Genomic DNA, 13,644 nt, shown 5'->3' with positions numbered 1-13,644 from the left:
ATTATATTTATCAAAGACACTATTCAGATAATGAAAAGGTGAGTCAACAAACTGGGAGATAATTATTGCGGTAAGTATAACCAACAAAGGATTTGTATCACGAATGTATTAAAAAACTCTTATGTATAAAAAGAAGCAAAACCCAATAAAAACATAGATAAAACACTTGAATGGACTTTTTGGGAAGGGGATATGCAAACGGACAATAGTCACTAAATGTGTAAACAGATGCTCACCCTCACTGATCATCAGGAGAATGCATATAAATGTCACAATGACATACCACTACAACTCCAGTAGAATTTCTCCATTGAAAACTACTCTTAGTGGCAAGTGTTGATAAGGATATGGAGCCACTGGAATTCTCATACATTGGTAGTGGAAGTGAAAATCAGTACACTACTTTGGAGAAGTAAGACAAATGGAGAAAAGATTGAAGTTGTCAAGGATTTCATTTTACTTGGATCCACAATAAACAGCCATGGAAGCAGCAGTCAAGAAATCAAGAGACACATTGCATTGGGTAAATCTGCTGCAAAGGACCTCTTTAAAGTGTTGAAGAGCAAAGACGTCACCTTGAAGACTAAGGTGTGCCTGACCCAAGCCATGGTATTTTCAATCACATCATATGCATGTGAAAGCTGGACAATAAGGAAGACCGAAGAATTGATGCCTTTGAACTGTGGTGTTGGTGAAGGATACTGAATATACCATGGACTGCCAAAAGAACAAACAAATCTGTATTGGAGGAAGTATGACCAGAATGTTCCTTAGAAGCAAAGATGGCGAGACGGCGTCTTACATACTTTGGACATGTTGTCAGGAGGGATCAGTCCCTGGAGAAGGACATCACGCTTGGCAGAGTACAGGGTCAGCAGAAAAGAGGAAGACCCTCAACAAGGTGGATTGACTCAGTGGCTGCAACAATGGGCTCAAGCATAACAACGATTGTAAGGATGGCGCAGGACCGGGCAGTGTTTCGTTCTGTTGTGCATGGGGTCACTACGATTCAGAACTGACTCGACGGCACCTAACAACAACAAAAACACTTTGGAAAACAGTTTTGCAGTTTCTCCTAAAATTGACCACGCACAAACCTTATGTCACAGCAATTCTACACCTAGGTACACAACGAGCAGAATTGTGTAAAATTGTGTATAGGCATATTAATCAGAAGAGTGGGCACTGGTTGTTCAGTCGCATAATTCTCACCTTCCAGGCGAGAGACCTGGGTTTGATTCCTGGCCAATGCACCTCATGCACAGCCACCACCCACCTGCCTGTGGAGGCTTGTGTGTTGCTATGATACTGAACAGGTTTCAGCAGAGCTTGCAAACTAAGATATGCTAGGAAGAAAGGCATGGTTATCTACTTCCAAAAATCAGTCAGTGAAAACCCTACGGATCACAACAGTCCAATCTAAAACTGATGGTGGCAATGGTGAAGGACTGGGCAGTGTTTTGTTCCGTCACGCATGGGGCTGCCATGAATTGGGGGAAGACTCACTGGCAGCTAACACCAACGGCAATACTAATCAAAAGATATGAGCCAAAAGGTTTATAGCAGCACTGTCACAATCTGGGTGCTGGATACATAAAAGTGCTCCCTTTATGAAGACATATCGTGATGTTGGCTTATTACTTGTGTGTAGTTCAGTACCCGTTACCCTTGCTGTCTTGTCGATTCTGACTCATAGAGACCCTATATGACAGAGTAGAACTGCTCCATAGGGTTTCCAAGGAACGGCTGTTGGATTTGATCTGCCAGCCCTTTGGTTAGCAGCTGATTGCTTAACCATTGCACCACCAGGGCTATGTGTTGAACTTCATCTCAAATTTCACATTACAAAGCACGAAGTGGCATGGAAGTGTTATTTTATTATCAACACAAATTAGTTTCTATAACATTTGTTGCCCTATGATGGAGCATGACCAAAGCCCGAAGCCTTCTTCAAGGCATCCTTAAACTCCATGTTCCGCAGACAGTAGATCAAAGGGTTTATTATCGGAGTGAGAACAGTGTAAACAGCAGAGATGAGCTTATTGGAGCTCCGGGAATCAATGGCCTGGGGTCGGACATAGATGAAGATCATGGCCATGTAGAAGATGGTGACTACAGTGAGGTGGGAGGCACAGGTGGAGAAGGCCTTCCAACGGCCGGTGGCTGAAGGGATGCGCAGGACAGCCAGGGTGATGTGTCCATAGGAGAGCGCTGTGGCCACCAGTGGGAACACCAGGATGATGAAGGCCAGAATGAAGTCCACCAGCTCTGCAGTTGAGAAGTCTGTGCAGGCTAGTTTGAGGACAGGGGAAATGTCACAGAAAAAGTGGTTCAAGACAATGGAGCCACAGAATTTAGCTCTGGAGATAAAGTAAACTTTGATCACAGAGACAGTGAAGGCACTTGCAAAGGAAAAGGCCACTAGCTGGACACAGAGTCCTGTAGTCATGATGACTTGGTAGCGCAGGGGATGGCAGATGGCAACGTAGCGGTCATAGGCCATCGAGGCCAGGAGCACACACTCTGTGCAAACCAGGGAGATGAAGAAGTAGAGTTGAGTCATGCATCCCACAAAGGAGATGCACTTCCTCTGCAGTAGGAAGCCGTCCAACATCTTGGGGATGATATTTGACACGTACCAAATCTCCAAGAATGACATGGAGCTCAGAAAGTAGTACATGGGCCTATGAAGGGAGGTGCTGCTCCAGATGGTGAGGATAACGGCTAGGTTCTCCACCAGGACAAAGAGGTATGTGAATAGAAAGATGATGAATAGCACATACTGCATGCCGCGGACTGTGGGGAAGCCTACCAGAATGAGGGCACTGACCTTGGTGATATTCTCTCCTCTCATTCCTCTGTGCTTCTGAGCTGCAGGTCTGCAAAACATCACCATGCCAGGGTAAAGGGCTGAAGGGCAGCTAGGGAGAGAGAATCAGAGCTGACTCTCAAGGGTGAGATTAGGTCCTGCTCCCAAAGACCAGACTCCTGGCTAGTTTATATGAGCAACCATATATTTATTAGTCAATCATAAAATAGAAGAGTCCTCTGTGCTTGCGTTTAAATATTGTAAGGAGGCATTAACCAGAGAGAGAAGATATACTGAGAAATATGTGTTTGGAACTTAGCGAGGGAAGTTGTTTGCATGGCCTCTTCTCCTGAGGAGGAAGCTCGGAACCAAGATTAGTTTATTTGCTCTACTGTGTGGATTTGGAGACTAATTTAAAAAGTAAGCAAGTTATTAAACGCTAGCAAGCAGCCATCTAAGATGCATCAATGGGTCTCAACCCACCTGGAGCAAAGGAGAATGAAGAACACCAGAGACACAAGGTAATTGCGAGCCCAAGAGACAGAAAGGACCACATAAACCACTGATGATGTCAGCCTGAGACCAGAAGAACTAGATGATGCCTGGCTATAACCTATGACTGCCCTGACTGGGGACACAACAGAGAACCCCTAAGGGAGCAGGAAAACAGTGGGATGCAGACCCCAAATTCTCGTAAAAAGACCAGACTTAATGGTCTGACTGAAACTGGAAGGACCCTGGAGGTCATGGTCCCCACACCTTCTGTTAGCCCAAGACTGGAACCATTCCCAAAGCCAACTCTTCAGACAGGGATTGGACTGGACTATGGGATGGAAGATGATGCTGGTTAGGTGTGGGCTTCTTGGATCAAGTGGGTGCATGAGACTATGTTGGCATCTCCTGTCTGGAGGAGAGATGTGAGAGCGGACGGGGTCAGAAGCTCGCCGAGTAGACATGAAAATAGAGGGTGGAGGGAGGGGGTGTGCTGTCTCATTAGGGGGAGAGCAGTTAGGAGGGTATAGAGGGGTGTATATAAGTTTTTGTATGAGAGACTGACTTGATTTATGAACTTTCACAAAAAAGTAAGCAAAAGCGTGCCTGAATTTTCCAGCCTTTGCCAGCATTCCTCCCACCCCCACCGCCACTGTCTCAATCATAATGAAGGTTTATTAACTCTCCCCCCTAAACTTTCAGGGATGGCAAGGCTGGTGTTCAATTTTTGATGTGGTAAGCATGTCACTGGAAATTCTCCACAGAGATGGCTAATTGGGTGTAAACTGGGAGCCAGTCTGTGACCTCCCCTAGAGAACGAGTCCACTGGTCTGAGAAGCCTAAGTGAACTTGATTCATACAAATGTCTCTTGTTCTGTGTGACCCAGGTGCTCCCATCCTCACCCCATATCTCACACACGCGCGCGCACACACATACACAGAGGAAATGGCTAGAAAGGAGTTGCCTCAGGGTTCTGGTTTCAACTCAGGAAGACATAGCTGTCCTCAATCAATTTCAAAGGCTTTTGATTTCCTTCAGAATGTCAACTGAAACTTAACCTCTATCTTAAAGCAAAGCAGTCATAATCCTCTCTCATTAAAGGGGTCTCCATGTCTTACCCTGAATGTTTTCTCTCTGGACATTGGCCAGGGGCATAAAGGTGATCTCCCTCAAATTTGAGCTGGTCCAGCTGACTTCCCAGTCCACAAGGTCTGGGGTTTCTTGCAAGATATGGGCCCTAGCCCATTTTCTGGGCTTGTCTGGGAGGCTCCCAGTCTCATGCTCCTCATCCCACTGGGCAGTAGAGTCACTCCCTAGATTTATGCTGATTATTTGGGCAGTAGAAAACCCTGTGGGGCAGTTATACTCTCTTTATGCATGGGGTCACCATGAGTCAGGGGCAGATTCAACAGCCCATCACAACAAAGTGATCATTAATGAGCTGGTGTTACTTGATCACTAGATTGGTTGCTTAAACACAAAATTTTGTTTATTTACAAATTTTTTTTTTAGAGTCTGTTCTTTCCCTCACCTGAACTTTCAAGAGTGGCTGTATTTTTTTTTTTTAAATAAACGTTCTGTTTTGGAGTAATTTTAGACTTAGAGAAAAGGTGCAAAGACAGTGCAGCACATTTCCTTATCCCCTTCACCCAGCTTCCCCTGAGGTTCACATCTGACACAGCTAGGGCACATTTGTCAGAACTAAGAGATTATCACTGGTACAATACAAGGTATTGCATGGGGCAAATCTTCTGTAAAAGATCTCTTTAAATTGTTAAAAAGCAAGGATGTCACCTTGAGGACTAATGTACACCTGACGCAAGCCATGGTATTCTCAATCACCTCATATGCATGCAAAAGCTGGACAACAAATAAGGAAGACTGAAGAATCGACGCCTTTGATGCAGTGTTGGCAAAGAGTCTCGAATATGTCATGGACTCCCAGAGAAACAAACAAGTCTGTCTTGGGAGAAGTACAGCCAGAATGCTCCTTAGAAGCAAGGATGGCAAAACTTGGTCTCACGTACTTTGGACATGTCATCAAGAGGGATCAGTCCCTGGACAAGGACATCATGCTTGGTAAAGTAGAGGGTCAGGGAAAAGGAGGAAGACCCTCAGTGAGGTGGACTGACACAGTGGCTGAAACAACGGGCTCAAACATAGCAACGATTGTGAGGATGGAACAGGACTAAGCAGTGTTTCATTCTGCTGTGCATGGGGTCGCCACGAGTCAGAGCCAACTCGATGGCACCTAACAACAAAACAATGTTAGTAACAACCAGACTCCAGGTTTTACTTAGGTGTCACTATTTTTTCCATTACTACATTTTTTCTGTTCAGAATCCGATGCAGGATTCCATCTTGTCTTTAGAACATTGTATTTTTAAGCTCATTGTTCTTCCTTGGCCCTTTTACAGAGATTGAAAGGTCATCTGAATTTGGATGAAGAAGCCCAGGACCTTCTCATCATAATCAAAGTTTTCCAAGGTGCTACAGAGAGAAAGTTTTTGCCTGGTTACTAAACCAGACACTTTTTTTTTTTTAAGAAAACCTGAGAAATGTGAGTGAATATTTCTATACCCCAGAGAGGATGCATTTTTAGGGGTCCATAGTTGGGGTATCACATTTGTGGCCCCCCCTGCCTCTGCTTGCACCGCCCACCTGCAGCCATCTGTAGGGAAACCTTGTCTTGTACCCACAGAGCCTCCTGACTCTGGCTGAGACAGTGGTGGGCTGGGATTGGCTGTGCTCTGTTCTGCTTAGTCCAGGGAGGCTCCATACTGGGGCCAGGAGCAACGTCGGGAACTAGGACCGAGCATGGCATCCATGGTTGCCAGGCCTACCTACAGAACACTGTGGCCACTGACTGGGCTGGGTGCTGGTCAGGGGGCTGCAGATGGGAGCCCCGCTCAGCCCATACCTGAATTAGGGGTTCATGTGGGGGGGGTCCTCTCAATCACACACTCACTCACAGGTGCAGCACTCCACGATGCAAGTCTGCAACACACTTGAAAACCCCAGCAGGACGAGCCAGTCACAGGGTGGTAGGACAGTCCTTCTTGGGGTCGGAAGGCCTCCCTGTCAACTGCTACAGCTGTCCACAGGATCAAGGGGCAGCTCCTCCGGCGTCCCACGAACCCTGCCTGACCACAGGGACCAAACAAGTTCCAGCTAGCTCAGGAGAAGTGGGGTATCTGTGGAGCTAGGGAAGAACAGGTGTGGCTTTTTCTACAGAGCACAGGGACTCCAGGGTCCAATTACTCATCTGCAGAACCCATTTCCCACACTGCCAATTAGCAGGTCAGCCCACCTCAGAGCCACTGGGGCCAGCCAGCCTGCAGGGCATGAGGGCACCAGAGGCCCTGCGCCAGAGCCCCTGGTTTAGGTCCATCGGTGGCCACCTTGGCAGCTGCCTCTTGCATAGGTTGGAGGAGTCACTGTCCCTGGTCACCTGAGGTCCTGCTCTCAGCAGTGGTCAGGGAGTACCTATGCCGAGAGCAAATCCACATGTCTGCAGGACACGTGCCTCCATTAGCAGGAATGGAACAGGAGGGAGGGGCTGATTAAGAGGCTGGGGGGTCAAGGCCAACACCAGAGCAGAAGGTGGCCCATCAACCTGCCATACACTCAGCCATCAGGGACCCTGACAGATGCTGGGATGGGGTCTCTGCAGGACCACCCACTCAGAGCAGAGGACTAGCTATGGCCTGCAAGCCCGTAAGCTGACCCCAGCTTCCTCTCTGTTCTCCACTGTTCTGGCTCTGCCCTGCTCTCCCAATTCCAATCCCACTGTCCCCCACATGGTCTTCACACATGCCTGGAACGAGCCTCTCTCCCTCAGGGCTTCTGGACTCACTTTTCCCTCCCTTTGGAATGCTCTTCCCCAGGTGTCTGCCTGTCTCCTTCCATCCCTTCTTCCTGTCCCGTGTTCTCCCCACCCACGAATTTCATACTCTCCTCCTCTGAGCAGCTTAGAGGACAGAAATATATTCTTTCATAGTTCTGGAGGCTGAGAGTCTGAATTCCCGGTGTCAGCAAGGCCATGAGCTCTCTGAAGGCTCTGGGAGAAGATCCTTCCTTGTCTCTTCTGGCTCTGTTGGCTCCAGGAATTCCTTGGCTTATGGCCACATCAAGCCTCCGTCTTCACCTAGCCTTCTCTTCTACATGTTTAAAATTTCCTCTGTGTGTCTCTTATAAGGACATTGGTCATTGGATTTAGGGTCACCCACCTAATCCAGGAGGATCTTCTCATCTCAAGATCCTTCACTTAATCACATCTGAAAAAGAGACATTTTCCAAATAAGGTCACACTCATGGATTCCGGAATTTTATGTAGACTTTTCTTTGGTGGACCACTTTTCAACTACCACACCTGCTGTGATTTTTCTCCTTAGCACATATCCCTGAATAAGTGTTTTATATTCTGTGTCTCTTCTCTCTCCCCTATAAGGTTGTAAACTCCAGGAGAGCTGAGATTTTTCATCGTTTTGTTTTTGTTTGTTCCTTGAGTGCCTAGATTAGTGCCTGGAACAGAGTAGGTGCTTGAATGGATTGATAGGTGGATAGATAGATAAATAGATAGATAGAAGGATTGATAGATAGATGGCTGGTCAGACGGATGGATGAACAGACAGGCAGACAGACAGATAGATAAATAGAAGGATGGATGGGTGGATGGATGGATGAATGCATGACCAGAGAAAGGTATCAACGGAGGATACAAGGGACCTCAGGGGAGTTATCACTTCCTGGCCCATCTGTACAGGGAGGAAGGCTGGCTCTCAGGAGTTCTGTGGGTAGACCCCAGCGCAGTAATTGTCAGCTGAAAGCGTTGCCTGTGAGCCAGGCTATTGGGCTGCATGGACTTGTGCCAGTCCTCCAAAAGATGGAAGGCCAGGTGATCCGATGAGAAAACAAGGCGATGAATGGGACATGGACGACCACCTGCACATGGAGACAAGGAGTAAACTTCCCACCATGATTCTCACTCTACACTGACAGAGGGGCCACTGAGGGGCACATGGGCTGTGGGCACCACGAGCAGGGGCTGTCAAGGGACACATGGACTGTGCATACCATGACGGTGGGGCCACCGAGGGGTGGGTGGCTGTGGGCACACGGGGGAAAGACTGCCAAGTATCGTGTGGGTTCTGAAGTTTCTCAGTCCACAACTTCAGAGGGCCTCACTCGGTAGGTCTGGGAATGGCCCTGAGATTTGTTTAACAAACTTCCAACTGGTTCTCATACAAATAGTCCATACAGAGAGAAGTGCAGTCTGAGAGAACCACTTTATCCCAACTTATACAAAGTTCCTTGCATGTAACAAATTTATTTGAAGTTGGGTAAACACACCTTTAATAAGCAAGTATAACTAGGTATCCCTACATCCTCCATCCCCAAAGAGTCACTACTTTAGTATCCCAATAAATGGACTCAAGGCACCATTCCACAATTTCACACCTCTGGGAAGCTCAGTGTCCTGTCCAGATTCTGAGACTTCTCCTGGGTAGCTGGGGTGGTGTTGGGTGGCTCCCCCCAATCAGGCTTCCTCATCTTGCTTAATTACTCACCCTGTTTGCTGTCTTGCCTCCAGTGCTACGTTGTCTTTCCAGAAGGGATCCTTGTGGTGTTGTAGCTGCTCAGTATCAGGCTATTCAGATAATCTATTTCATATTGAGTGTTATGGTAGTTTATACTTTCTGAGGAATTTCAATCTAAATTGTTGAATTTATGTGTGTTGAGTAGTTCATCATGTTCCCTTATGATCTTTCTGATGTATGCATGGCCTGTAGTATAGCCCCTGTGTCATTTCTGATGTTCCTAATTTGTGTCTCTTTTTTCCTTTGTCATCTTGCTAGAGGTTTATCAATTTTGTTCATCTTTTCAAAGAATCAGCCTTTTGTGTCATTGATGTTCTTTTTCTGTTTTTAATGTTATTAATTATTATTATTTATTATTTCCTTCCTTCTGCTTGCTTTGGGTTTATTTTGCTCTTCTTTTTCTAGTTTCTTGAGGGAAGGGCTTAAATAACTGATTAGAGATCTTTCTCCTTTTCAAAAGGAAGCATTTAATGTTACAAATGTCCCCTTTGGCCCTGCTTTCACTGTGTTCCACAAGTTTTGTATGTTGCATTTCCATTCAGTTCAATTTCTTCTTATTATTATTTCTCTTGAGACTTTCTTTGAACCACATATCATTTAGAAGTGTGTTTTTTAGCTTCCAGTTGTTTGGAAATTTTCCTGTTATCTTTTTGTTGATGTTTTCCAGTTGATTATATTGTGGGCAGAAACCACACTCTACATGATTACAATTTTTTTAATTTGTTAAAGTTTGTTTTATGGCTTAGGATATAGTCTATATTGGTGTATATCCCTTGAGTGCTTGAAAAAAATGTGTGTTCTGCTATTGTTGGATAAAGTGTAATATAAATGTCCGTTAGATCCTGTTGGCTAAATGGTGTTGTTGAGTTCTTCTATATCGTTGTTGATTTTCTGATGTGTTTGTTGTTCTATCAACTGTTGAGAGAGAAATGTTGAAGTCATCAAATCCTTATTGTGGATTAGTCTAATTCTTCTTTCCATTTGATTTATCTGTGCTTTACATATTTTGCATGTTTTTTTTTTTTGTATATGTTTTTTAGTGCATACATGTTTAGGTTTGCTGGGTCTTGTCAGACTGACCCTTTATCACTATGTAATGTTCTTTTCTATCTCTGATAATTTTACTTTATCCACATTTATTGGAATGTCTATGCAAGTAGCAGTCAAGAAATCAAACAAGGTATTGCATCAGGAAAGACCGATTGCTAGAAAAGGACATCATATTTGATAAAGTAGAGCACCAAGGGAAACCCTCAAAGAGGTGGGTTGACACCATAGCCACAATAATGGGTTCAAATAAACCAACTGTAATGAAGATGTGGAAACGGAGTCAATGTGGCATCGTACAGAGTTGCACCATGCTGTCTCTCGGAGCAAAGACCAATAAAAAACCTAAGGAAAACAGATACAAACATCAATCCTGGAACCCTAAGCATCAAATAAAGAGATAAAGAAATAGAACAGACACCAAATGGAAAAAGAAACTGACAGAAACAGAACAAGGAGAGATACAGAATGGAGGTCCCCTGCCAGCTAACATGGCACAGCATTGCCAGCTAACATGGCACAGCATTGTCATCTTAGAAGACAGCCAGCAACAGCCCCAGACAGGGAGTATGGGAAGGCAACTTCATGGAACTCTAACAGGAGAAGGAGCACCCAGTAACCAGGGAAACATGTTTTCCCACCCCTCACCCTTCTGCCCCTTATGCCATCTCTACCACTTCCTGAAGGGCCACATTGTACCACTCAGCTAGAGAGCCTCCAGCCTGCTACCACCCTGGGTCCACCCTGCCCCAACCAGCTGGTTTATGTTGCATCATGTTCCCCCTTTCTTTCTTTTCTTTCTCCCTCCCATCTAGCCACGTATGCCACACTCTGTCGCTCAGCTAAAGAGCCACCTGTCGACTGCCACCTTGGTCTGCTTTGCCCCCACATGCCATGCCATTTCTTCCCCCCCCATTCCTTTTTTTTCTTCTGTAACTTAGCTCCGATGCCACCTCCATTCCTTCTTAATGGGCCACACCATACTGCTCAGCTAGAGAGACACAGGTCTACCAACCCCCTGGGCCCACCCCCCCACCCCCACTGGCTTCCACTGTGCATTTTTTTTCCTTTCTTCTTTTTCTTACCTCCCCTCCACCTTATTCCCATACACTCCCACCCCCCCTTCCCTATGGGCCACACCATGCCACTCAGTTAGACAGCCACCGGCCCACCACTACCCAAGGCCCATCCTGCTTCTATCTGCTGGCTCCCACTGTGCCATTTTTCACCTTTCTTCCTTTTCTTTCTCCCTCTCACATAACCCTGTATGCCACCTCCACCGCTTCCCACTGGGCCACACTGAGTCATCAAGCTAAAGAGCCACAAGCTGACTGCCACCCTGTGTCTGCCCTGATGCCACATGCTGTGTCATTTTTTTCCCTTCCTTTTCTTTCTACCTCCCACCTAGCTGCATATGTCACTTCCCCCCCCCCGCTCCCGACACCCAATGGGCCTTGCTGTGCCGCCATGGCTGGAGAGCCACTGGACCACCACCGTCCTGGGTCCACCCAGCCCCTACCTGCCTGCTCCTGCTGTACCTGCATTTTTTCCCCTATATTTTCTTTCTCTTCTTTCTTTCTTTTCCCCCTCCCACCTAGCCCTGTAAGGCACCTCCTCTCCCTTCCCACTGAACCCTGAGTCTACTTTTTCCCACTCACCAGCTCCCACTGTGCCATCATATTATTCTTCTTTTTCCTTTCTTATTTTTCTTTTTCCTCCCGTCTAGCCTTGTAGGCCACCCCCACTTCCTGCTTGTCTTCCATTGCTCCCCCACAGATAAAGTGCTGCCAGCTCACTAGCTCAACACTGCCCTGTGTCTGGCCCACCTCCAAACACTGGCCCCCACTGCATAGCCATTTATTTTATTCTTTCTTTCCTTTCTACATCCCAGCTAGCTCCATATTCCACTTCCCCAACCTTCCCACTGGCCCTCAGGTCAGTCTCACCCTCACTCACCAGCTATCTTTTTTTCTGTCTTTCTCCCTCTTTTCTTTCTCCCCACCACTTAGCCCCATATGCTAACCCCCTGCCCACCAGTCCCTGCTGTGCCACCATGGCTAGAGCATCCCCAGCACTCAGGGCCACAACCAACTGGGCCACACTGCCCCTCCCCTGTCACCACTTGACCAGCTGCTGAATGGTGGGAAGCGAGCCTGTACCACTCCTCATCTGATACCCCCACCTATCTGGTGAGGGAGTGTGAATGCTCCCACACACTGGACCTACATCAGGAGGCAGACACCACCCAGCCAGTCCACCATCAGCGGTCTTGCCAAACCAGTGCACAAACCAGTGAAGTGAGCCTGCTCTCCCTGCTCTTGCCCTGCCCACTCAGACAAGGTGGTGTGAACTATTGTGCCCAAAGACAAGCAAGCAGCAAAGCATGCCTGGCCCACCCCGCCCCCTGACATATCAAAACAAAACAAAAAAAGCAGGACGAAAAAAAATGAACATGCAATCAATAAATAAAGAAAATAATGCCTTAATGTTTCAGAGACAGCAGACAATATCAAAACATATAAAAAGCAGGATAAGATGTCTCCAGCAAGTAACCAAAATAAGGAATCAGATGACCTTCCAGTAGAAGAAAAGGCAATGGAATTACCTGATATGGAATTCAAAAACTAATACTTAGGGCTCCCTAAGAGATTAGGAAAGAGATATAGGAAAACACAGGCAAAACCAAGAAAAAGTAAACAAAATCATGGAAAACACAGTTAAAACCAACGAAACAGGCAAAATCAAGGAAAACACAGACAAAGCAATAGAAAAATTCAGGAAAATATTACAAGAAAAAATCAAAATAAATAATTAGAAATTATGCAAAAACAGTAACTAGAAATCCAAAAGATAAACAACAAAACTTCAGAAATGAATACTCAATACAAAGTTTTAGAAGCAATTCTGAAACAATGGAAGTCAGAATTAGTGAGACTGAAGACATGAGAAGCCACTTGGTTTGAGAAAAAATGAGAGAAAAGAATGAAGTGAACCTAAGAATTGTTTGGAACACAATAAAGAGTAAAAATACAAGCACGATAGAAGTTCCAGAGCAGGCGGAGAAAATGGGAGATGCAGAGAAGATCGTTGAAGATTTCCTGGCAGAAAATGTTCCAAATATCATGAAAGAAGAGAAACTGGCCATCCAAGAACCTCATTGAACCCCATATAGGATAGTTCACAAAAGAAAAACACCAAGACATATCATAATCACACTTGCCAAAACCAAAGATGAAGAAAGAATCCTGAGAGCAGTTCAAGAAAAAAAAAAAGTTGCTTACAAAGGGGAAAAAATAAGACCAGCTCTGATTACTTGTCAGAAACTAGGCAGGCAAGAGGGCAATGGGGAAACAAATATAAAACCTTGAAAGAAAAAAAAAAAAAAAAAAAACCTGCCAAACAAGAATAATACATCCTGCAAAACTCTCTTTCAAATAGAATGGTGAAATTAGGACATTTCCAGATAAACAGAAATTAAGGAAATTCATAAAAACCAAACCAAACTTACAAGAAATATTAAAGGGAGCCCTTCGGTTAGAGAACCAACAACATTACACAACCACTGGAGGCTAGGACACAGGAAAGCACCTGCCAGATACCAACCTGACCAAAGAATCTCAATGACAAAACAAAGCTAAAAGACTTAAAGCAGGGAAATAGAGATGTCAGTCTATAAATTATGACAATGTCAAAAC

General features: G+C 45.6%; 1 protein-coding gene across 1 annotated transcript; it reads right to left on the bottom strand.

Annotated features, from left to right (window-relative positions):
* Positions 1 to 1,721: 1,721 nt before the first annotated feature.
* On the bottom strand, positions 1,722 to 2,854 carry LOC100660814 (olfactory receptor 6B2-like). Its single transcript, XM_003421159.2, has one exon. It carries the CDS (start codon positions 2,852 to 2,854, stop codon positions 1,916 to 1,918), a length of 939 nt encoding a protein of 312 aa, XP_003421207.1. The 3' UTR covers positions 1,722 to 1,915.
* Between the last annotated feature and the right edge of the window lie 10,790 nt (positions 2,855 to 13,644).

The sequence above is a fragment of the Loxodonta africana genome, chromosome 6 (genome assembly GCF_030014295.1).
Source record: "Loxodonta africana isolate mLoxAfr1 chromosome 6, mLoxAfr1.hap2, whole genome shotgun sequence".
In the NCBI taxonomy this organism is placed as follows: Eukaryota; Metazoa; Chordata; class Mammalia; order Proboscidea; family Elephantidae; genus Loxodonta; species Loxodonta africana.
Note: the sequence above shows the minus strand (reverse complement) of the source record. Positions and strands in the feature narration are given on the sequence as shown.

What these genes read in the sequence shown, in the direction of transcription:
- LOC100660814 (XM_003421159.2), bottom strand. Translation starts at nt 2,854, where the DNA reads ATGAGAGGAGAGAATATCACCAAGGTCAGTGCCCTCATTCTGGTAGGC.